Raw genomic sequence first — 27271 nt, forward strand, 5'->3', positions numbered from 1 at the left:
GACTTTTCAGCTTTATGAAAATGCTTCTTTTTATACAGTCTATTAAATGGTTTGAATAGTGTTATATTTTCTCTTTTTATTCATTATCTTATGTTCACCTTGTGTAATAGGTGTTAATAAAATGGTTTGTTCAAAAAAGTATCAAAAAACATAGACAAAAGTAGCTTCTAACAATTTATACTTGTATTATATTTTGGACTGATTTTTATACTGTCACAACTTATAACTATCAGTTATGAAGGAGTCAAAATGACATATAAGTTACAGCAAAATTTACTTTATCTTTTCCTGCTTATCGTACGATTTATCAAATATTGTTTTAATGTACTACACTGCTTTATTTCTGTGCCTCAGCCATTTTTTATCCGTGAACAGTTAATTGTCTGTAATCTTTGGAGTGGTGTGTTGATGGTCTAAGCTGCAAAACAGTAGTTCGGCATTCACCAAGACTGTGACTGTAAAAAGGAAAATTGAGCAGACAGGAAAAACAACCTTTAATATATATTCCAGAGAGTTCTGTAGACCTTCTCTAGTAATTTACTTACCTTCACGGTACTAATCCTTCGGTCTTGATAAGCTGTACATCCCTAATCATTTTGTTCTGTCTTCCTTTTTTTTTTTTGAATCTGTAGTTTTTCTGAACATCATTTGACTGGTACACCTTTAGAAAGAATCTGCCACTCTTTCAAGGAAGAAAAATAGAGCATCGTTGTTGATTTCCAGTCATGCCCACATGGATTTGGTGATAAACATTTTCCCAGAGTATGGATAGTTTTTTTCAAAATACACATAAAGCCAAATCACATTTTTTTCAGAAACATTCATAAATAATCACACTTTAAGGATCCACACATTAATGGTTGCACAGTCCTGAAACAGTTAAAATCTTCACATGCATATGCATTCATACCATCTTTCCCATTCAAGTATTTCATCAACATAAACTTTTTTGTAAAAGACCGTGTCCCCCTCCTGACATACATGCAAACCCTTCTGATTGTATATTGAAGACACTGAGTTCATTGCGCCATAGGTTAGGAGAAACCACATAGACATCCTCCCCACTTTCTGATGCAACCTTTTATTTCCTGACTTTAACAGTGCTTTCATTCACGATTTCAAAGACGTTGATAAGGTCTAGTGAAACATCTTTCTGACATTCGTCACGTTGAACACCATCATACATGTGCACCATGCAGTATTTTCAGTCAAGACAGTCATATTCATATACAATTTAGAAAATCTGGCATTATTCAGATTTCATGTTTATTTTATACTTTGTCAGTATAGCCATCCTCATGTTTATACTTTGATAAATTTTGAGAACTGTGATTTGATAAACAGTATTTCTTACAAAAAGTGATTTGATCTGGTGTTTTCAACTAATTTTGATATGAGTAACTATACGTTACTTAATTATGGTGCTCCCTTCTCTCTCCCGTAGTTCTTTAGTTCCATTATGGAAGTTGAAGTTATATATTATATGATCTCCAGTGTTTCTTCTTGTCAGTGACATTGAATTTATTGCCTTAAAATGCTGTTTATTCATTTTTTGAAAACCTTAAAAAGCATCAGTTACTGTATTGTGTCCTGCGTCCATCCTGCAGTTGCCCTTTCTACTTTTAATAAGCATAATGGCTTAATGATAAGACATGTTTTTTTTTCCTGTTTATGTAAGCCTATAAGCCTAAATTTAGTTCTCAAAATCTCTATACATATTAACTGTATGGCTGAATGACTCAGGCAACCAAACTTCTAGTATCATATTACCAGTGAAATAGGCATTTGGGTTTGGTGTTTCTTACCCATGTAATAAATTAATGAAACAAAAAAGTCTGATGAAATTAATGGGTACAGTACTTCAGTATGCTGGAGAAAGAATGCATTTCATAATTTTTCAAACTGTCAACCCAGTATGATGCATTGTTTTGTCCTGTAAGAATTGCCTCTTCATAATTGGTTCAGTTCTAAATGTCATTTCCATTCCTGTGGTCCCATGCTACCCATCTATCCAGATTTCTGCTGTGTTTTTTTAACTGAACGGGTGTTGTCTTAAAGTCCTTAGCATTTTACCTTCCAGATCCTTAGCAGCCAAAGGAGTCCCAACATCCTGAAATATGCCACATCTCAGTTTCACTGCCCACCATTCCACTTGTTCCAGAACTCAAACTGGTAATGCAAATGGTGCAATAGTTTCCTTCAATGGTATCACTGCTAAATGAGTGCAGTGTATCAGTACCATGGCTGATAGATGTTTGCAGAAAATAATGCACTGTTTAAAGTTTACTTTTTAGTGTCATCCTATTACCTGAGATGGGTCTACATTTGCCTGGCAACTTTTTTATCATGTATTCATTGGCATTACATCTACGCAGGTAAAAGCTGCACTCTCTAATACCAAAAACACAGCATCCATAGGACCGGACAACATCCCAGGCTGCATTTTACATGATCTTCAGAATGAACTGGCTCTCCACCTAAGCACCATGTTCAATCATAGTGTCTCGTCAGGCTTTGTGCCCACTGATTGGCGCACAGCAACAGTTATCCCACTCCACAAAGTGGGAGCCACCACTGATCCTGGGAACTTTCGCCCTATTAGCCTGATGAGCCTGGTCTGCAAGGCCATGGAACGTATCATCATGGAACTCATAAACAAAGACATTGGTAACCTCCAAACTCTGAACCCCACCCAGTTTGGGTGTGTGAAAGGCAGAGTCATGCCTTCTGAACCTGATCGACTTCTTTGAGGCAGTCACCAAAGCTGTAGACGAGGGTAAGGTGGTTCACACAGCCTATCTTGACCTCGCCAAGACTTTCAACACCATCCCCTATTCTGGAATTATAGCTAAACTCACTAAACTAGGTGTAAATCCCTAAGTCACAAGATGTGTTGCCAACTGGCTCACTGACAGAACCCACACTGTAAAAGTTGCAGACTCCAAATCTGACTTCAAAACAGTGACAAGTGGAGTACCACAGGGTTCAGTCCTGGGACCTCTCCTGTTTGATATCTACTTCTGTGAAGTACAGACTCCAAATCTGACTTCAAAACAATGACAAGTGGAGTACCACAGGGTTCAGTCCTGGGACCTCTCCTGTTTGATATCTACTTCTGTGAAATACAGACTAACACAGAAGGCCTCCGGCTAATGAAGTTCACAGATGACTGCAAACTAGGAGCCATAGTTGAGTCCCCAAATGATGTGGACATCCTACAGAATGGCCACACTGAGACAGATGCCTGGTGTCAGAGGCATGGCCTCAAGCTCAATGCCAAGAAGTGCATTGTCATCCCCTTTGGTAAAAACTCTGTACCCATGAGCTTACCACATAAACGTCAGTCTACTTAATGATGAATGTGTGATAAGAAACCTTGGGACCCAGGTGGACAGTAGTCTGTGGTTTGATAATCACATTGCCACAGTAGTTAGAAAATCCTTCTATGTGGCACACCTCATCACAAAAGGGTTCTCTTCCAGGAAAAAAGAGGTCATTGTTCCCCTCTACTCGGCACTCATTAGACCCATTAGAGAGTACAACTCCCCTTTTGGAATGTACCTCACAAGACATCTGCAGCAGCTGGAAAGGCCACAGAAGTACCTCACAAAGAGGATTACTGGCCTCAAACAGATGCCATACACTGACCGTCTCAAAAAACTCCAGCTTTACTCTGTAGCATATCGCCTACGCCGAGGAGATCTCTGCCTAACATATAAAGCTATGTTAAACCCAGAGCTGTTGGACATGCTACACTTAAAGAAATCCCAATCCCTCCAAGCTACACACTCTAGAGACCTAAACCTTGTCACCGCAATAAACAGGACATGCTGGAGGGAAAGATTCTTATCCCAGAGACTTCCTATGCTCTGGAACGAGCTTACCCATCTATGTCAAGAAAAATCTTGATGCGTGGATGGGAAATAGGAAATACACCCCGGGGATCACTTCTGTGGCTCTGCTCGACAGGGACACAGGAAATTAACTTTCTTGGGTGGCGTAAGCCAGGGAACCTTGTTGGCTAGGCATACTTAGGCCCCTGGGCCGATAGCCTAGTAACTATGTATGAACATGTATGAAATGTTGAACTGCATCTGAATGTAACTATGAACAAACATACTGGCATTTGAATTTGAGCACCTCATACAGTGTCCTGGATTGAACACTTGGATACAGAAACTTGTATAATGAGAAGTCCCAAGGGATATGTAGATATGTTTTGAAACATTTTATTTTACTTATTTAACATTTGTTGACTGGAAAAGTCTGACTAGGACAGAGCCTATTTTAAGCGGAGGCCTGGGGAGAAATGCTTCAGATGCATGTTTTTGAGATGTGGGAGAAAACCCACACAAATTCAGGGAGGACATGCAGACTCCACACAGAAGGCACCCCAGCTGAGAATCAAACTGGAGAACCTCCTGCTGTGAGGTGAGTGACGTTAACTGCTGCATCACTGCACCGCCCTTCTCATGGGTTCATTTATAAATATTCTATGGAATTATCACAAGTAACAGCATGGAACTGAATGTATGTGCAGTATGTTGTGGGAGACAGATGATCAGTTTAATGGTTACTGATCATAGTACCATTGTGGTGTATTACATTTTAATTCAGAGTTTTTTTGAAGCACTGTTGACAACTGATTTTTTTTAAAATTGGTTTTGTCCGTTTTGTTTTGGTATTTTGATTTATGTGTCTTTATTTTTATATGTTTTTAGGAGCTAAAGATATGCAAGAAGACTGGGCAACCATGTTTGAGAATCGGCCCTGATGAGACTGTTGGATGTAGGAGGTCAGAGGATGGCAACAGTGCTTTGTTTTTCAAAAAAGATGGGACTCAGTGGTTTCAGCCCACAACTTTAACAGAACTTTTTATGATAATTCAAGAACATCAACATGATGGCATCAAACTTCTAAATGGAGACACTGCCAAAGGTACCTTCAGAGGAATAGTATCTGATAGATTTTATGTTCATCTCATGATGTAATGAAGTTTTTAGAAAACATTATGAAGTGACTTTTCATATTACATAACATTACAAATAGAGTTATATGTTACAGGACACAGTAGTGTCTTACAACATTATACACCCTTGATGGAAGGGCTACTATGGCAACCTTGAGGACACATTTTCACATTTATAAATAAATAAATAAACCTTAGCTGTGTATTTTAAAATCTTGTTTAACATACCTTTTTTTTATTCTGTGCTTTACACCATTTCTGAATGGCCGTTTTTAGCCACAGCTGTAAATCTGTTAAAAACTGAATTACCTCTCTATAAAATTCTGGACTAGCTTTCCTTTACCATAATGTTCAGTCAGTTATTAAAGCAAACAATTCTGAGTGCAGGTAATAGGCTTAGTAAATAATGTTATCTTTTAAAAGAGTTATTTGTTTTGTCTTATTAATTACACATTTTTTTAATCAGCATGCTATTTATCACTGAAGTATGTACACTACCTGTAGTGATGTTCCCTTCACGGACAGTGTTATAACTACAGTACTGCAGCGGTGTTCTTTGTAAGCTTAAAAACTAGAATACAGTCATGTTTGGTAGATGCATCTAATCCTGTAGACTTCTTGAGGCACTGTTGCACATTAAATGAGATCATGTTTGCTACTGTGGTATACTTTACAGCTTAAAAAGAATCTGCCTTTGCTAGGCAGCTGTGGGACAAATCTGTCTTCCTGTCCTAATCACTTAATTCAGAGCACAGCACATGCATGTCATTCTGTTTCTGGACCCTACAGATGTCCTTCGTTTTATCATTGCTTCCTTCTACTGACTTTTTCTTACAAAAGAAACCATAATTAAAATTATTTTTCTGATAGTGGTACAGAAATATTTTAAAAGTGCAGAAGGGTCTGTCTGTTTTCTGATGTTTATCTTCCAAAATAAAATGCAGTGCATAAGTAGTATACCTTTAAGAAGCTATCCAAGGGCTTGCACAAGTGTATGAATACTGAACACGTGCAAGCCTGACTGCCATTTTGTAGTTAGCTCTTGAGATGTGAACATGTATGTATGCAAACTCTGTTAGTTCATTCTTATTTAAAGATGCTGTTACCCATCCTTATGACTTTCTGTGTATTAAAGCATGTAAATGAAACCCCAGGCCTTCTTATTATTTATGATAGAGACGAACGAGCGACAGTTTCCAAGACTACCAGATTAATGTTTCTCTCAGTAGCCCTTCATTCTTTAATATAGTTTTGATACATGGCTTAGGTATGGGTTATGTATGGAGTTTACAGATGCATTTTGGAGTTTGATCACAAGGTCAAAGTGCGAGTGGTCAGGCACAATAGAGATGACAAAATCCATGCATAATCCACACCTGAACCATGGATTTTAACCATCATACCACGTTCTTCTTAGGTATGTAGTTACTCGACATGCAGTCCGAGCGACAGATAAACAACCTGGCCCAATTTCTAATTTGTCCCAAGCATTGTCTGGTTAATGACTTCCTCAGTCACACAGTTGTCAAAAGTATGTTTAGGGAATCAAACCCTGGAACACAGGTAAAAAGCTCATTGGCAGCTCATAGCGTTAATCATCTGTATTAACCGCCAAACAATGTATTAGCCTTTAGGTATTATATTTAGTAGTTGAATAATAATTTAGTTTTTCTTTTGCAATGTTTTATTTATTTGTAAACTCTTTGCTTGGGTATTTTTTTGTGGTAGTGGATATACTGTGTAATATTATGTGTTTTGTATAATGATTATGTGACTTTATGAGGCTAGTGAATGTATTTTTTGGTATTATTTAATGATGTAGATGTCACAGGTTTTGCATGTCTGTAATTGTTATTAAGTACCGTCAGTCGTTCATTTGCTTAGGTTTATTATAATCGTTTGATTCTCGGCTGGAGTGCGGGGAGTGCCTTCTGTGTGGACTCTGCATGTCCTCCCCGCGGTTGGGTGGGCGTTCGAAAGACATGTAAATGGGCGTGCCTTCGTTGAAGGTTGAACGTCGAGCTGGCACCTTGGAGTTCATGAAAATCTACTGCCAATCATAAGCGGACCGGAGTTCCGCTGTGGCGACCCCTAACCGGGAAAAGCCAAAAGACAACAACAACATTATAATTGTTACATGCTTTGTTCTCTTTAATGATTTTTCATTCTTAGCTTGTGGATATAATGTTATCCTTTTAATTTATATTGCAGTTCTATTTTTTGAGATCTGTAAGTACTGAACAGAGCTGTAGCGGATGTTGAAGTCATTGCAAAATTTTTTTAAGAGATCTGAAAGTAATGAGCAGGTCTTTGGCATATACCTAGGTAGTTGCAAAACAAACTGAGATTGTAAGGTCACATTTACTTATTTGTCAGCATGCTTTCTCAGTAGTCTGAATTTTTATGGCATGCAAGAAGTTATTACTTTTTCCTTATGACTTCTGATTAGAGATTCTGTTTTGAAGTAATAGTGGAACTGGGAGTTATGTTATGCTATGGCATCATTAACCCATGGGTTGTACAGTATGAACTTCCCAGGTTGAGTCATGTTTACATGGCCAAAGTGGGACATGGGGGTGTGGCCAATATGACACTGGTCACACCCTGTATCATGATGTCACCACAGGAGTGGTGAAGGAGATGCTGTTATGGGTACAACAGCTGGCTGGCTGCTAAAGTGGCTGGCTGCTGGAGTGGCTAGCTGGCTGGCTGGCTGCTGGAGTGGTTAGCTAGCTGGCTGGCTGCTGGAGTGGTTAGCTAGCTGGCTGGCTGCTGGAGTGGTTAGCTAGCTGGCTGGCTGCTGGAGTGGCCAGCTAGCTGGCTGGCTGCTGGAGTGGCTAGCTGACTGGATGGCTGCTGGAGTGGCTAGCTGGCTGACTGGCTGGCTGCTGGAGTGGCTAGCTTGCTGAGTGGCTGCTGTAGTGGCTAGCTGGTTGGTGGGACTAGCTAGCTAGCTGGATAAATGGCTGGACGGATGGATGAATGAATGGATGTGACTAGATTGCTGGCAGGCTGGATGAATGGATAACTGGCTGGTTGGATGAATGGATGGCTGGTTGGATGAATGGATGGATGACTGACTGGATGGATGGATGGATGGATGGTGCGGTTGTAAGGAAGAAAAAAAATCTACAGCCCCGATCTTTGTAGGGCTCTTCCTGCCCCAGTCCCCACCCCCTTCAAAAATTGTAGCCAATTGCTGCATGATTTAAAACACCCGGAGCTAACAGGGAATAGCTCTGCCTGCAGGTCCGGGTTGGTGATGTAACTGAATTGCTGTGGAAAAGCCGGATGTAATTGTAGATTTCCCATGGCGATTCAAGTCCCACTACTTTGCATAGTGGGCAATGGGATGAGGCAGCTCAACCCGTGAATGCCCCGCTGATGGGACGGGTGGCAACCTTAGTCATGCTTTGTGAGAGTTTCATTGGCAGAATGTGATGCTATCATTTCCTGCATGCTAAACAGCTGTTAGAAAAATAAGCTAAACTGCAAATGATATCCTATTGGAGAATGGATGTTCTGCTGCAGGGTATTAATGTACAGATGTAGTCCAGTAAAAAAAAAAACAAGTCTGCTGCTTCACAGCAGCATATTAAGCAGCTGTGAATCACAGACTGAAAAACAAAGTAAATGGATAATATCTTGTTTACAGTCACTAAACATGGCTGTAAATATTAAGGAAAAATAACTTGAGTAGCAAAAGTAACTGCAGCATCAGTTACAAAAAACTTGTTGCTTTACTTTCTGTTTGCTTACCATCTTTGTTTAGCAAGCATGGAAAAAGTAAAGAAAAATTAATCCAGGGATGTGTGTGTGTGTGTGTGTGTGTGTGTGTGTGTGTGTGTGTGTGTGTGTGTGTGTGTGTGTGTGTGTGTGTGTGTGTGTGTGTGTGTGTGTGTAGGTATGTTTGTGTGCTTTTTGTGTATATGTGATAGTCTGTCAGTCTGTGCCTGTGTGTGTGTGCACATTATTAAGTAGTTACAAAATGGTATATTTTCTACATAAAATACATCCTACAGTGCCAATGAAACATTAGGCAGAAGAACTATTATATATCAAAAGTATAAAAAATAAGCATATGCTACTAAAGAAATAAATACAAACACAATTTATTATTTTCTAAGCAGAGTAATGCCCTTCAGGGTGGGCATTACAAGGAAATAATGGACTTTCAAGAGATGTGGAGCCCCTCCACCTGTAGCTTCATGCATCACAACACCCTTGGGTGGTCAGCTATTACCATGTAATACCCACCATAAAAGACATTACTAATATTTAGTTCATCATTCCTCATCGTAAGAGTAGCCCTTTAATGGTATAGCTTGTTGACTGTTTAGTGAGTGACTTCTTTGTAGGTTACTGAAAACTGCAATGCATTTATGGGCTTGTAAGACCTCCACCTTTTAAATAAGGATTTATTTCCCTTATTGGGTTGATTTTGTCTTGATTTTCATGTTAAAGACCTAGACAGCAACCTTAACAAATCCCCCATTTCATTTAGCTAACTTGACATTTGGCTTGACCAATCCCTCATCTTCCAAGACTACAATCAGACAGTTGGATCTAAAGTCTACTATCTCCTGTTCTGGGTCCAAAAGATATTGTGTATCATATCACAACCTGGTAGAGCAGCCTTAGGCAAAGGAGTCTTGCTTGCACAAGTAGAATATGGCCTGGCCCTTTTCACCCCTGCCATACAAAACATGCCAAAACCTTACAATCTCTCTCTAATAAAATCTGTCCTTTTATTACCAACTCCCTTTGGCATGAAAATCACTGCAACACTTTGGAAACGGGCAAATTGGTTACCCATTCATGGCAGTTCTTGGCTCCCTTCTCTTCAAACTCATATGCCAAGTCAGACCACCCTTCTTAACCATGAAACTAACTGCATGAAACCCACACTTCAACCTGAGAAGCCAATCTGCTAACGGCCCTATTTGCATAACACTATCCATAAACGTTATTCAACATCTTGTCTGCTATACCCCTAAATTGTGGCAATCATTGCCACCTGATCTTACTGTAATTAGTGGCTACAAATTGTTTAGACCTTGGTTCAAACAATACATAACTGACCAATATAAGTGCACATGTCAGAGCACAGGCCATGTCACCTGATGCCCATAGTTTGCACTATTGCATTCATCCAAGAAAACCTTGTCCCCTTAGTCTCCTAATCTTATAAACTCGTAGCCACTGGTTCGACATCTGACCTATGCATTCCCTGCTGTACAGCTAATGTATAATACCCTTAAGTCCCACTATTCTGCACTTTTTTCTGTCTTCAGTGCCAAATTTCCTTCCCATTTGTATTTAGTATATCCGTTCTTTTGGCTAGACCACATTTACTTCACCTATAACACGGTATTATGCATTATATACTCCTGATCCTACTTCTTCTAAGTATGTGTATACTTTTTACATCTGTGTTGTGATATGTCACCATACTGTAGTATTTGTTATACCTTTAATCTTACTTTACTTTTGATACTATGCAGCTTGCAAATGGTCAAATTTGATCAGTACTGTACCCCAGTAAACAAAAATAATCTTAGACATGAAAACATATGCTGTTTAATTATTAGTCATCATTTCATAGTGATGGTCATACCTCTCCACTCTGCTTTATATTCTTGATGGCTGTACAAGAATTTTCCAGAGATCTTTAATAGACTGTGGCACACTGATTTAAGTTTCCCAAAAAAATGAAATTCTACTTTCATAAGATGAAATGTCAGAATTATACCTATGATTTCTTTTAACTGTGATTTCTATTAATTACTGTGATTTCAGTATAATTTTGTACATCCTACATATATGCAAAATTAAAACTGATTAACACATTTTAAATGCAAAACACTCAATAGATTATTGACAGAATTATAACAAGTGTGAGAAGAACTGCAGAGTGAAGTGAATGAGATCCTTGTCTTAAAATGCCATGAAAATTCTATATTTTTCATAGAAAAATAGAAAATCATTGTCACTGCTAATAAAATATGTGCTTTGCTCACAAGAGTCCTAGTGCAGTGGATCGCTTTTGGGATATATAAAATAAATAAAATCATGAGTTCCAAAAAATGTGTTATATCCATATTTGGAGACATTTACGCCTTCAGCTGCTGCATCATGCATATGTCTAGGATAGTATGTTGACACTTTCACAGCCAAATTCTTTTCTGACACTTGCAAAGCTAAAATCTTGATGGCAGTATTTTCTATGGAAATGGTCTTGCATTCTGTGCCTCAGAAGCTGTCCCCTTTCAAACATTCCTGTGGCCATCAGATCATGAATAGAGAGCACACACTTCAGTCCCGCCACCTGTAGATGGAGAAACAGATGTTTGATGCCTACTGAAGTTATCTGAAGAGGGCAGCTATTGTCTAGGACACGAACTGTTAAGTGATTCCCTTACACAATCCCAGGATAATGGGGGACAGTGTGAGAATAAGAGCATCAGACGTTTTCCATTACTTAAATCCTTGTTATGACATGTCCAACCATAAACATCCTCATAATCCTTGTGTGCCAGAAACTGCCCCCTGAATACCAATGAGTCCGACTTACAGCAGTCAGCAGCTGGCATTCAGAGACCCATGTGTTGTACAACCTTAACTTCTTGGGGGGGGGGGGGGTGCAGCCCAAGGTGTTTGCCATACCTCTCAACCTCTTAAAGCAAGAAATCTGGACAAAACCATAAATAAAAGTGGGACAGGGGCCGAAAAATAGGGACAATTTTTAAATATTGCTCTTATAAACTTAAAGTTGATACGATAATAGGTTTTGCATTAGCATGAATTTTCTGAAGGGTATGAAGTCTGAAACTCAAGCATCTATCATTATTTTCTAACTTCAATATTTAATGATTTGCCACTAATTTGCCAGAAAAACCATTCAGGCTAGTGAAATTTTCGACAGACTAGCCTGTGACTCCTGTAGAATAGTGGTTGTATGTTGTACCTTTAAGAAGCGTTTCAAGTTCGGCATGTGTATATAAATAGCCAGCACGTGCTAGCTTCAGTGCCATTTTGTGAGTGCAGCCAGAGAGTGAGTATGTATGAGTGTAATAGCTTGTTTGTTTATAAGTTTATCTAAGTTAAAGTTATTAAGCCTCAATCCTGATATGTTTGTACATAATAAAACTGCTTGAACTGAGCCCACAAAGACTCATCTATTTTATCTTGACTAGACAAGCGACAACTGTCCTTCTGTCACACCAGAATTGTGTAAATTAGTATCTGGGTAGGAAGGACAAATAGTCATGGGTCATCATCCTCTCCATGAATGTATTCTTAAGGGTCCTCATGACTCCTGCCCTTAAGAATGTAATTTTGTCTAGCTAGAAACATCTAGACTGTGGTCCCCTAGCTCTTAAAAGGCATATATGCTCTATGAATGCTCATTCACTAACCATCCTAAGACTAACTCCTTTGTGATCATTTTGATTCACTATAGGTTTAGGGACCATAATTCCTTTCCACTATACCACCTGGTAATGAAGTTTAAGGCTTTGGATTAGATGGGATGGACAAGAGGGTGGTATTAGCCTTTTTTGAGGCTCAGATTTCCTTTGGTGCTTGTCACCACAAGTGATCAGATTTCAGTCCTTTCTTCTAAGTCAGATGCTGGGAAAGCTAAGAGACCAGGACATGGAGCAAGTAGAATCTGGTTAAGGCCCTTACTACAGCGTATGTGGTAAACTTCCATGGGGTGCACTGTAACTTTGACTGTGTTGATATTGTTGCTTCAGTGGCAGGCTTCTGCATATGCCTTTGTAGAATGGTTTTACTTAGACTTTCCTTCTTCAAGGACAAGCAGAGAGAGGCCATCTTGGATATCCTCTTGAAGGGAGAGAGAGCATTATGTCAAGCCTGTTAGTACCTTAATGAGGTTATACAAAAGCAGAAAGAGACTTTCTTTACTGTAGTCAGCCTGTATTATATACTTTGTCCCCACTTTCCCCGAGGCTAGACCATTATTGTAGGAAGCAAAAGCCCCAGTATAGGATGAGAAAGATTCCTAGTCATCTAGCAAGGTTTCCATCCAAGTTATACAGGCTAAGTTCAAAAGAAGGGTAGCCTCAGTGGCCCACCAGGTGCAAGCTTGACTGCTATCTAGGATTTTCCATGAGTGCCTGACACTTCAACTCTTTTCTGGCTTGAAGAAAGACCTCAAGGGACCAATTTGCTTTAGACATGATCATTGCAAGCCATATATTAATGCTAGAAATGTTTCAGTCAGAGACCAGGGCATCGGCACAAATCTTTTTGGACAGATACATCCAGTACTCCTTAAAGGGACCATAGAGGCTATATCTTCTTTGGAGAGAGGCCCAAAGTTCCTCTCCCACATGATCATAATTCCAAAGGGGATCAGAGGCTTCTGATTGATCTTGGACGTCTCTAACTTTTTCTAGTACGCCATTCAGATGTTAACTCTCCAGAGGCTCATAGCCTGCTGCTGCATAGTTCTTGGATGGTGTCTCTGCACATGATGGATGCCTTTTCCACATTAGGGTGTATCTTCAGTTCAGTTCAGGTATACCCCACTTTCAGTCCAAAGTGATGCCATTTTTTCCCTCCTTTTTACTCAAACTGTTTATCAAGGTTCTAGCCATTGTGGAAGAAACCTTGCAGAAGAAAGGGCATGTGTGTTTTACCTGTATGAATGACTTAGTGGCCTCATTAAGGGACTCCTTGGTAGCTCCTTAATGGGCAACACTGATTTAGTAGTGAGATCTTTCCCTCACAGCTCAAGGGCCTGAAGTTCTTCCTACTTTCTAGTCGCTTTGTGTGCGTGTGTGTCTGTGTCTGTGTGTGTGTCTGTGTATGTGTTTATTTAGCAGTTGCATCTTCTGCAATATTTGCATGAAGTGTCTTTGAGTACTCTTGTTTACTTCCAGCTCTTGAAACTCTTATTTGCCCTGACCAAGGGTGATTTAAACAGGGTTGCTGTTAATTAAGTGCTCTTTCCTGACATACTTCTCACTGATCACACTTTCTCTTGAGCCTACTAACTGTCCCGTTCTTCATCCTGAGTTCTGTAAGTAGCTAAATTCCAACCATGGAATGTTGTTTTAATTTGCCTCATTGCCTGCTGACTGATATTTGTTGTCTGCAATCATGATATTTTCAGGGATTGTTGTTATGATTCACCTCATCGCCTGCAGGTTCTAGCATTTGCTGTCTGTAATCCTGACATTTTTTTATTATACCATGTGACCACCTTATAAGAGTTGCTTTGTAATAATACTATTTGTTAGATCTGTGTTAATCTCCATTTTAAGTATTCTGTGTTAGAGATTTTCTCCTCGGGCTGCTGATGAAAATTGGCCTTGGCTCAGTTGGACATACCTGGTTAACAATGTCAGATAAATAAATGATCACAGAACTCCACAGGAAATCACTGGTGACATGGGTTCTATTTGTGCACTGGAAGTAAGTTTCATTTTGCTTTTTCACTGTTCTCCCATCCGTATGACTGTGGAATTAGTATATTTAAGTAAAAGGTTTGAGAATTGAGTCCCACCCTTCACGAAAGGTGCTTTTATTTATTTATTTAATTTTACTTTGTCATCTGGTCAAAGCTTTAACTGGTTTGTTTTGATCATTAGAGGCCTTGGTTGGTTTCATCTCAACAGACATACTTAAACTCTCACAAAAAATTTTTCATTACCTGCTGTGTATGTACAGTCACTTTGGTCCTTGTGATATGGATCAACTCAAATTCTATCACTGTACTTTTTCAAAAAACACTTCACAAAAGCAGATGAAATTCATGCAAGCAAATATTAAACAAAAATTAGGAAAAACAGCTGAGGTATAAACTAACTAAAACAAATTTTATTACACACGAAAGAAAGGTTATCAAACCACTGATCTGTGCAATTTGCAATTAATTAAGTCTTGTTTGAAAATGACCAGGGAACAACCAGTTCGTTTTTTTAATTATAGGATAAATGAAAATAAGTAAATCCGTGGCTTGAGTGCTGCCCCGGTTACAGTCTGTTCGGGTGTTCATAAACTGGAAGAGTTGTTCTGAGCCTGACTCAAAAGACTGCCTTTATCACGGCACAGATGGCTAGTCATCAGTGTGTGTCATTCCTGCCAATAAAATGTATTAAGGAATCCATGGACTTGGTATTCTGGGAGAGGTTACTGGCCCTCATGTCCATCTTGGAACTAATGACAGCCACATCTTCATGGCTTGAGTATACACCTGTTGCACTGGCTAATGAGCTACTAGTGAATACAGAGCCACCATGCTGTCATAGCAGAACTTTTGGTATCAGACCTTGTCCCTTGTTACTAGGCTGAACAGTGAGGGATGGTTTCCAATGTTCCCATTTTGTGTCTTTCCATTCACTAACATAACCTGCCATAGGTTCTGATAGAGTGGATGCAGTGCTAGCATGGTGTGGCATCTACGATGACTATTCTGTGGTCCAGAGGAGGTGCACCAGGCAAAGTATTTTCCCTTGATAGTTGTGAAAACTGAATGGAGAGCAAAGCCAAGACCAACTTATACAGCATAGACAGAGAAGCAATTTATGTTTCAAGATGAGCCAAAAACAGAAAGATCACAACTACAGCTTCGAAAAGTGAATGTGATGGGCTGACTCCCTGAACCACTGATCCAGCCTTCTGCTGGGTCTAAAATTCAGGAATCCCTTTTCTAAATCTTCTAGCGTTTGAGCACACCTCACAGATTGACCTGCTCTCCTATTTGATAATTTAATTAATTCTCAGTACTGTTTGGTTCAGCATTACAGAGTGGAGTTCAGTGATAAGACTGACAGGAAGGATTGTTGTATGCCCTTTCATATTTTCTCTTATTTGACACCTTATGATTAAATTCAAGAAAAAAAAAAGGCAGAACTACATTGTCATTGCCCCATGGTAGCTGAGAAGGGTGTAGTGTCTATCTGTCATACCTCGGCTGGGGTGGCAGATGTCTTAACCTCATCGCCTTGTTCCTTGTTTATCTACCTTGCATATGTTGGGCCTTTTGAGTAGAGTTATGAAGATGAAGAATCCCACCTATATAGGCACTGAAGTATCCCATGCTGTCTTATTCTGTCAATATGAATATTGTTTTGACTTAATTTAGATACCTGTGGTAACTTGGATCTCAGTTAATCCAGAATCAGCTTGTATGCTTCACGCATCTTTGCATATCATCCTTGTGGAGAGCAGAACTTTCGCCTAGTTCAGTCTTTTCATGTATTTCCTTTAATTGGTTCTACATTCAATTCTGTCTTCTAAGATCATGTGTTCCCCTGAACTTGAATTTCATGGGTAAATGCTTGCCATCCTACAGTTGAACTAGATGGTTCAATAGTTCTAAAGTTTTATCGTGTTTTTGGTAGCCTTCACTTCTGTATGCAGAATCCATGTACTCCATGCCTTTATTTGGAAGGAATAGTGTTTGGCCTTTTACTGGCGGCCACGGTGGTGCAGTGGTTAGCATTGCCGCCTCACAGCAAGAGGTTCTCCGGTTCGATCCCCGGCTGGGGTGCCTTCTGTGCGGAGTCTGCATGTCCTCCCTGTGGTCGCGTGGGTTTCCTCCGGGTGCTCCGGTTTCCTCCCACATCCCAAAGACATGCTGCAGGTGGATTGGACACTCTAAATTGGCCCTAGTTGTGCGTGTGAGTGTGCCTTCTGTGGAAGGTTGGGCGCCGGGCTGGCAACTCGACACCGTAAAACTCCACTGCCAATCAATGTGCGGACAAGGTGATCCGCTGTGGCGACCCCTAACCGGGAAAAAGCCGAAAGAAGAAGAAGAAGAGTGTTTGGCCTTTTACTAGGCCTGAGTAACCTTTAAAGGCTTTAAGACTAATGCTCATTCTCTTACAATAGGGGTATTGAAACTTCACCTAAACCGAACCATTCATTTTTTTGTTTTGTTTTTATTTACATATGCTGAATTCTGGTGAAAGAAATCTTTATACACTGGACATGGCCAAGCAATTTGTGTTCTGCCTGAAGAGGGTGCGTGAATGTAGGAAATCTTGAATAGGTATTTATAAGTGGAGTATTAGTTGTAACATAGCTGTACCATGCTCTGCCATTGGTGACAAACGACCTATTGGAAAGTCCAGCATGCAATATGCACTCCATCAGGAGTGTGCCTGCTTCCAGTACTTGCTTCAGAAATGTTACTGCAACAGATATATGTGCAATAGTTGCTTGGCTGCTTGTTCACACCTTCACTAAGCATTACTGATTAGATCATAATTTCAGGATCCATGACCTTCCATGTTAGATTTGTTGTTGTCCTTCCATTTCACTGTTGCAGTATTCATTACAATGGGTAGACCCCCTGCCAAGGGCGGTCCAACATCTGGCCAGTATACCAAAGCCTTTAGTTTGCTTTAAGGTATGCTGTATGTCACAAGTAAGATCCTTACATAGCGAAGGGCATAAAGTCCCAGATGTACCATCCTCAGAACTTGTTTGCCACCAGTCTGAACACCATTTCTTGATTGTCGATCTGAACGCCCATTCCGTTGCTGGTTTGCCAAAACATTGCATATCAGTACCTTGTTGGGGTTTAATATATCTTATCTTTCTTTTTATTTTTTATTGCTTGTAGGGTTTCATGTTATCCAAGAAGGGTAAGTGCCAGTGTAGGAGATAGTCACCATAAAGACCATCACAAGCAGTGCTTGTTTTGCCTCGGTGCTTTACACGATCATGCATCCTGTTCAATCTGTCAGGCTTTTGTTTCCAAAACCCACTGTAGTAGGCTTTCTTCTTTGGCTGTGTATCTGGAGAACCAACATCTTGAGCTTTTAGCGAAAGACACAATGGAAAGAACTTCCCACTCCAAGGGACAGCTGTCCATGGAGTAGAAGGCCAAGAAATCTAGGCCAGATATTTCTGCTGTACAGCCTCCGCTGGATATCTCTCCTTAGGCGAGTGAAAGCCCAGAGGTTCACCTGGCTCCATTGTTGGATTCTTTGGCCGACACCAGTTTAGAGGCCATCAGGGATTCAACCTTAGGCACTTCCTTGGAGGTCTTGCAGACGCCTGCTTCAGACATTCAGAGGGAATCACAGCTGATTATTTCCAAGGGGTGTTCCTCAAATTTTAGTCAGGGAAGAATGCTCCCAAAATCTTGTTGTTGACTCACTTTTGGCAGAGACAGCATTGGTTCCCTCTTCTCCTCCATTTAGCCAAGGGCAGTCATCACAAGTTACCTCACAGGGTGGACCTACTTACACAAGACAGGGGATCTCTCATCCATCCCCACCTATCCACTCTTATCTGACATTGTGGGTGATTGGATTTTGATTCCACGTAGACAGCTTTTTTCTGAGGACATGCTTAGGGGTCCTGCAGGAGGCCAGGAAACCACTACCAGGAAATCTTACTTATCCAAATGGAAGAGATTTTCTGTTTGGTGTCTTTCTTGTAACCTGGATCCACTTTCTGTGGATGTTCCTTTGGTGCTGTCTTACGTATGTGAATTGCTCAGTGCTTGGTTTGCTTATTCTGTCAAGGCCACTTATCAGCTGTTTCTGCTTGTCTACTTTTATTACCTCCTTTAGCTTCTAGATTTGAAGCTAAACCATTCCTTAAAGGTGTCCTTCATATTAGGCCTGCCAGGAAGGTTGTTCCTTCTCCCTGGGATCTTAATTTTGTTTTAGAAAAATTGACCCAGGCTCCTTTTGAGCCTGCATCTTCAACTTCCTTACAACTTTGCTCTTGGAAGACTGTACTTTTGTTGGCTCTTACTTCTGCCAGACAGGTGTCAGAGCTTCAAGCCCTTATGGCTTGTCCTCCTTTTTTGGTGTTTCATAAGGACAGGTGCCCCTTCATAGTAATCCTTCTTTCATTTTCCCACCTTTTCCCTTCTCGGCAGTCTGCCAGTGTGACGGTACTGCACACGTTAGATGTGCATAGACAACTCAGATTTTTTTTGGGATAAGACTAAGACTTTTCATAAATCCGCTCAGCTGCTTGTTTCCTTTCTTCCTAGGTCCTTAGGGTTGGCTGTGTCCAAGCAAACAGTTTCTTCTTAGATTTCTAAAGCCATTTCTTTTTGTTATTCCTTTTATGTAAGAGCCTTCCTTCTGTTAAGGATCATAATATTAGAGCTGTGGATTCTTTTGGTGCTTTTTTCAAGGGTCTGGATACTAACTATATTCTTGAGGCAGCTACCTAGTCTTCTGTGCATACATATGTAGCAAGCACTACAAGTTAGATGGAATTTCCAGCGCTAGAGCTGGTTTTGCTAGGGCCATCTGTCATGGCTTCCCATTGAGCTTTGCTGGTCCTTCCTCCTCCTCTTCGTCCTCCCTATTGTAATGATACTGCAACAGTGAAGAGAAGAACATCTATCATTATGGTAACATTTTGCACAACTGTACTTTCTTCTAGACTTAGTCTTCTCAGCTCTTGCCTTTTGGCCTTCCTCCAATACTGCCTACCAAAGAGGCTTAACTTTTACTTTCTAAGATTCTTCTTAACATTTAGCCACTGGAGTAGGCGTCAGATATAGCTGACATGTACTCACCACTTCAACAAAAAAGCTGTCTGCATTAGGTATTTTTCTCATAGTTTTTTCTGTATCTGGATGGTCTCTCCATCTTGCATCAGTTTTTTTTTGCATGTCAGGAATTAGTTAATGTATTATATCACTGCTTTTTGTGTATTTTTGGTTTCCTGTCTTACATGTGGTACTTGCTCATTATATTGTGGTTAAACTGAGTAGTCACATGGTGTAGTATGGTTCACTAGACCAGTCTGTGATAAAGTAAGAGCCTGCTGTCATGGATGAGCAGTTTCCCATCATCTCTCTGGCCAGCCTGATAGACATGGACATTCTGAGGCACTGTAGCAAATGTCTCATCTATACTGACAACCACTTACTCCTAAAAAAAAAAAAAAAAAAAAAAAAAAATACTTTGTGAAAGATGTAGTTTCACTATAAAATTAGAGGCAAGACTCTCTCAAAAGGACAAATCAAATGCCAAACAGGTTGTCACCACACACATACACTTACCACACTAAATAAGGACATAACACTTAAGCCCACATATATGGAGGTACTTACCAAAATATCTCCCAAACGGAAACCACTTACACACATAACAATGCAAAAAAAACAACCACAACACATAATACACACACACACACACACACACACACACACACACACACACACACACACACACACACACACACACACACACACACACCAGTGTCTCAACAAATAAGCCCATAATGCATAACACCACAAAACTTAATATGTCATCAATAGGTGACTCCATTGTGAGACACACAGATGATCCCCTCACCAGGCTGGATAGGGAGCGGGTTATGCTTAGCTGCTTGTCAGATGCTAGGATCCATCAAGTCACTCAAGTCTCTCAACCCAAGTGCCTGTATGACTCTTTCATAGTCCATGTGGGGGTGAATGACTTGAGACATACCTCACTGGACTATATGAAGAAAGACATGACTGAGGTCTCAGACTGTGTGTCACAGTCGGGTATCAGCCTAGCCTTAAGCAGCATTCTACCTTCTCCAAGGATGATGCCACAATACAAACAAAAAATGATTGATTTTAACAATTGGCTTAGCTTCTGGTGACTAGCTGTTCCAGAGCATTTACAGTGACAAACTCCAAGAACCTCTCAACCAACGTGTTTGTGGTAATGTATGTTTCCCAGTCGATGGTAGGATAATTAAAATCATTCATGAGTAAGGTGATGGGGCTGTATGGGAAATAACATTTTCCGTCCAAGGTGATCCAATATTTGTCAGCCTGGGAAGAAATGGTCGACAGGCCATGCTACTTTGCCAGAGATGGTCTGCATCTGACTCCTCTAGGCTTTCAGATACTGGCAAAGACATTAGCCACCCCTATTGTGCCTTTCTTAGACCCCCCCCCCATGTGATGATGTCCTCCCTGCTAAGATCAGAACATAAATCAGTGTCATTAGATATAATTTTAAGACCAGATACCCCATCAAGCTCAAAAATGCTTAAAAAGTTTTCAAAGACAAATTACCTCCTCCTATGTGATGGTATAAGAAGCTTCATAGCGCCCTTGAACACAGATAATATGGACTCCTATGCAGAGGTGTACACCAGTGCCATGTATAACTACTTAGTCAGTTGTATAGAATCAGCTGTACCTGACTGGATTAAAACCAGGTCTTGCTGACAAAGCAAGACACCGTAGTGGACCCCTACTATAAACAGGATCTACAACAAGAGAAAGAAACTAATGTCCAAGAACAATAGGGAACTGTCTCAGCAGAGTAAGAAATCCCGGTCTAGCTTAAACAAACAAATTAGAGATCTTGTCAAGTCCTCCATGGCTAATTATGAAGCAAAAATAGCCTCCCTAGTGAAGGATAATCACAAGACATTCTTTAACTACATCCAAAATCTGAGAGGGAATACCCAGCTGTGTGCTGAACTGGTTGTGGTTAAGCACTGAAATGGTTGTGGATGGCACCACCCATACTCAACCAGAGGTAATCGCCAACTTACTAGCTGACAGATTTGGTGCAAACTTCACCAACCTGTCACTTCCATTCATCCCCCAAAGTATACCTGCCACCATTCCATAGTCTATTGTCTCAAGAGCGCAGGTCATATTGGCACTCTCTGAGGACTAGAACTTGGCATCAATGAGACCAGATAACATCCCAAGTTGCCTTTTAAACAACTTAAAACGTGACATAGCAGATCCACATGGATCTCTGTTTAACCACAGTCTGCAAACTGACTATGTACTAGTGTAATGGAGAACAGCACAAAGGGGAACCATCAACCGGACCCTTTGAATTATAAGTCCATCAGCTTGACTAGCCTCATCTTTAAGGCTGTGGAAAGAATCATTTTGGACCATATTAACAAGTACATAGGTAATCTCCAAACTCTGGACCCAACCCAGTTCAAATTCATTAAAGGTAGAGCATGCCTGTTAAACATGGTTGACTTCTTTGAGAAAGTCACCAAGGCCCTGGACGAGGGAAAGACAGTACCTACAGCATACCTTGAACTAGCCAAAGTATTTCACACAATCCCCCACTCGGGTATTATAGAGAATTCTCCCAGCTGAGAATTAACCCCTACATTACCAGATGGGTGGCCAACTGGCTCACCGACAGGACACATACTGTCAAATTGGGTCACTTCACCTCTAGCATAAGACCAGTCACCAGTGGCGTACCACTGGGCTCTGTGCTGAGCCCCTTAATGTTCAGAATTTATTTCTCAGAAGTCCAGGCAAACTTGGACAGCCTATGGATGACCAAGTTCGCTGACAGTTGCAAAGTGGGAGCAATCATTGAGCCCCCCCCAGCAATGTTAATATACTGCAAACAGGGTTAACGCAGACAAATGATTGGTGCCAAAGCCACAGATTAAACTAAATGCAAAAACATACATTTTATTCTCTTTGGGAAAGCTAACTTCCCTCTAATTACATTATATACAGCACCCCCTAAGTGTAGACCCATTGGTACATGATCTGAGTTCTCAGGTTGATAGCATTCTGAAATTTGACCACCATGTATCCACAGTAGTAAGAACTTCTTTCTATGTGGCACATCTTATAAGTAAAGGCATCACATCTAGATCTAAGGAGTAAATGCTCCCTTTTGCATGTACCTCACTAGATACCTGCCACAGTTGGAGAGCATACATAGGTTTCTCATCAAGGAGTTACGGGGTACACAAAACAAGTCTTAAGCTGAAGGACTGAAAGCCCCGTCACTGTATTCTGTCTCCTACAGGTTACTGAGGGGTGACCTGTGCCTGGCTTACAAGGCAGTCTCTAACCCATCCCTGATGGAAATTCTACACATTCGTAAATCAAACTGCATGAGGGTCACTCACTCCAAGGATCTTAACCTGCTGGAGAGAGAGAGAGAGAGAGACATCTCCCAGAGACTGCCACTTCTCTGAAAAAAGCTTCCAATTCACTTGAAACAGAGCCCTCCCTGACCCTCTTCAAACGCAATCTAGATCAATGGGTGGGTGACTGCAAATTCACTCCTGTGGTGGTGTCCATGTCCCTCCTGGACAGAGGAAGTTGGTATTAACTAAAGTAGACCCTTGCCTCTGTGAACGTCACTCACCTAACCGACAATTGGGAGAAATCAAGATAAGTATGGCTAGGCTTGTAAGGGCTCTAGGGCTGTTAGCCTAGTAACATTCTATGAATCTATGTCTATGTATGTACCTGCAAGAAGCATAAATGACTTTGAGCAAGGTGAATGAGAGAAAAAGCTTTCCTGAACTGGGGATAGCAGAACAGGAACACTTGTAAAGCTATCTAATTTTAAAGCCTAAGTTGCAAATTGCTGATAACGGTGAATCAAAACTCTATACTAATGTCAACATTAGTTGTGCTAACTTTTGATTTATTTTATTTTTCAATAATTAAACACATAAAATTGGTCATATATTGGGGTATGATACAACTTCAAGTACATTTACAAATGTATGAATTTTATATATCAAATCTAACTAAGTAGAATTTGTAAATATTGGATCATAATATAACTTGGTTAAGTTAGATATGGAAGAAATTTCTTATGCTATAGATACAAAATCAAAGACCATCAAACAGAGGTAGCATTGTAATCAAAGAAATATTTAACATTATAAGAAAAGAAAAAGAAAAAAAATATCAATTTTGTAATGAAGGCCGCAATTTAAGATGTGTGCCTGATTCTGTGTTTTTTGCCATTCACTTGTGAGGTAAGAAAGTAAATGTAATGTTGTCAGCAGTCACATCAAGATGGTGCCTGAAGGACCAACCAGTGGGAATGGGGCAACAGTGACTATTGGTTACAGAGGCAAAATAGGTTCAGTAATTAACCTAGGTGCCAGCTGGGGAAGGTGAACTGGGTATTTGGAATCGAGTTTTGCTCACTTTCTTAACAGGGAAATGGGTGCTAAAAGAGGAACTGTAGCTAGCTCATGTGGCATCCTGTGCAATTCCCTGAACTGGCATCCTCCTTCAACTTTTTTTTTGCTCCTTAACTCACAGTTGAAGAGGAAAAAAGCTCTTCTGCCTAAATTTCTAGCTAGCTGCTTATTACATGTAACAGCAAGTAGCTTACAGTTTGAAATGCTTAATTTGTGAATGCAGATGCAGTGTTGGCATTGATTTCGGAAACACTAAAGGCCGTGTGGCTTCAGAAATCACTGTTAATACTGCACTGCCACACCATTGGCACCCGCTGATTTTTGCTCCCTTGACAGTTTGCACCCACTGATTTTTGCTCCCTTGACAGTTTGCACCCAGGGCAACATGCCTCACTTTACTCCATCGTAGTTACGGCTGTGCTAAGGAACATTTTTATTCTCTTTCTAGAGAAATGGATGTCAGCAACAGCTTGGGTTGTTTTAGCTAATTCAGTGGCCAACAGAATCATTTTAGTGTATTGTACTTCATGTGCAAGGAGTTAAAGCTGGTAGTTAAATTCCTCCTACCCGTAAACAGTATGATAGGCCCAGTTCTTGCAGCAGAGTTCATGTTGTTGTTGTGTCTTTCAGCTTTTCCTGGTTAGGGGTCGCCACAGCGGAACTCCGGTCCACTAATGATTGGCAGTAGATTTTTACGTGCCGAGTTGCCAGCTCTGACGCACAACCTTCAATGAAGGTACGCCCATTCACGTATGTCTCCACACAGAAGATGCTCTAGCTGAGAATCGAACAGGACAACGTCTTACTGTGAGGCGACAACACTACCGCAGCACCACCACCGCAGTCCTTGCAGCAGAGTTCATGTGATACACTTAAAAACTGCAGCATTTTTTACAGCAAGGCTTCTAAATTAATTTCAAGTGGATTTGAGTGACTTTATGATTGGCAGTGATAGGTATAAGTGTTGCCAGCTAGACCATGGTTCAGTGTACTCTCTGATGATGAGAGAGCCACCTTACAAAGCACTCTGAGTTAGATATTTGTACTCAGAACTTCACTACAGCATTTAAGAAAGTTCTCTTTAAAGATTGTACAGATAAATTTTTGCTTTTGTTAGATTTGTAAAGTAGAAACATGAGTAATGCTATCATTATAGCAGTAGAAAACATGCTAATTAATATTTAAAAAAATCAAAATTTGTAATCAGTATGTCAGTATCTATGAGCTTTTGTGCTTGCACTGCAGGATTGGTTGACTGCATTTTATTGCACATATTTGTTTTTTTTTTTTAAATATTTTGGAGTCTCTTCCTTGTCTGACTATCAAGGCAGCCCCGGTTCACTCTACAGTTCATTATTTCACCTAAGGATGAAAGCCCAGTGACCCCTGCATCCTTCTGGGACAAAGTTACATTGGGAGGAGTGCCACTATCCATGTAAGGGATTCGATCTTTTACTGTATAGCCTGAAAACATCCATGGGAATGGTATGAAGTGGACTGATATGAGGGGTGTTGCCTCTTCTGTGTCACTTAACCCCCAAAGCTCCCCCCAGTAACAAGCAGGTCTGAGTGTTCCCTGTTCTGCATCAGGAACTCTAACATGGAGTATGCATCCTGGACATGCATGTCCAGCTGTCACTGGAAAGGTACAAGCAGGCATTACTTCATGACTCCTGTTTTTGCCCATGTCTGGGGCATATTGAGTTCTTCGTCTTTCCACAATATGGAGCTATCACTTAGGAGGGCAAGATGCATTGTTCAAATTAGTGCACTTTAAATGTACATTCTAAATTAGTTAATCATACATTGTTTATTCACTTATGAGATGATGTCAGGAGATTCTACTTCCTAGGTCTGATGTCTCTAAGTATCCTCTTCATATAGTTAATTGGTCTAGTTGAAGTTCTTATTTATCAAAAACTGTCTCTGGCTAAGTTATCTTAAATGCCTTCAGTAAAGTTAATAATGCAAAGTATCTTTGCTGTGTAACACTGTGTCACATATCCTTGTTGGCTCGTGCGCTCTTGTAGCTATATTTCATAGATAGAGCAAGTATATGCAACTGCAAGAAAACCTGGTGATGCAAAGAAAGAAAGCTGGGGATGATTGGAAATTTGCTACAGATACCAGTTTTTGGTACTGTTTGATTTATTGTTTTAAATCCTGCAAGTATGGAGGTTCAAGATGCAAAATACAGAGGTGACCCAGAAGGAGATGAAATGTAGAATCATCTGATGTTAACCAAGATCAAGCAGATAATGAAATAATAATGAAATAATTATAAAAGGTATGTTAAAAATGTAAGAGATTAAGCATACTTATGATGTACATATAAAATTAAAAGGTAGATATTGCAGATAGCAGAAAATAATTAAGACTGATTCTGCAGAGATGTAATTTACCTCATTTTAGTACTGGAGTAGATAATCATGGTTTATGCCTGTAGTTGTCAAAGTGGACATGAAGATTTCAGAACTGAACTAAACATAATAGAGGACTGACTAACAGCAGTTCTTTTACACATTATACAAAGCTAAGTTAACAAAAAACTATGAAGCTTTAGTCATCAGTATAGATATATATTTATATTTGTAGGAGAAATTAAATAGCTTCTGAGCCACAGATGAATGGCTTGAGATGTACAAACCCAGATCCAGAAGTTATGATAGCAAGTACCTAGATGGAGCTTAAGACATGTCTTGCTTCCTTTCTGCTGTCCCATCACTTTCTATGCATTGCATATGTTCTTTTTAACAATATGCACCTTACGCACCACAGCCCCATGGATTTCAGAAATTGGTATTTGCTGTAAGCTGGGCATGCATTGTTTCAGCATGATTTTGAGTTATGTTTGGTCAAACAGCTAAATAATTCTTTCCACTCTGGCCAGCCTCCTGGTGCAGTGGCATGATGTCTGCCTTCAATGTTGGCATTCTGACATTAAGTAACATCTTAGATACTGAAGAGCTGGCCTGGTGTGGGAGAAGAGTGACAGAGTACTATTTGTTTGACTTCTCCCAGGATAGATGATAGGTGATATGTCCCATTGAACAATGCACCCAACTCTATTGAGACAGAAAGTAGGGGAATACATCCCAGTGAACCGTGTCCCAAACTCTGAGTGCAGAAGATAAGGGGATGGGTTCCAGTGAACTGTGTGCCCACCAATGTGAGGGCAAAAGTAGAGGATACATCCCAGTGAACTGTGTGCCCAGTTCTCCCAGGACAGAATGACGGTAGGTAGGGGATTCATCCCAGTGCACTGGTTCAGCCAATGGAATCCTTAGATGTGGCAATTGACCTTCACCAGGTGGCTGGTGACTTCAAATCAAGGTGGGGCTGTGGGGAGCAGCTAAATGGTAGGAGCTGACTGGAATGGGATTGGGCTACATCATG

General features: G+C 40.4%; 1 protein-coding gene across 1 annotated transcript in view; it reads left to right on the forward strand.

Annotated features, from left to right (window-relative positions):
* LOC122795855 (xanthine dehydrogenase-like) overlaps positions 1-27271 on the forward strand; it is a 5725158-nt gene that overhangs the window by 997691 nt on the left and 4700196 nt on the right. Inside the window, exon 7 of the mRNA XM_044064255.1 lies at positions 4722-4938. Coding sequence (XP_043920190.1) covers positions 4722-4938 — 217 coding nt within the window. The remainder of the gene's footprint in view (positions 1-4721; positions 4939-27271) is intronic.

Source organism: Protopterus annectens, chromosome 2.part2 (genome assembly GCF_019279795.1).
Source record: "Protopterus annectens isolate FY-2018-M chromosome 2.part2, PAN1.0, whole genome shotgun sequence".
NCBI classification, from domain to species: Eukaryota; Metazoa; Chordata; order Ceratodontiformes; family Protopteridae; genus Protopterus; species Protopterus annectens.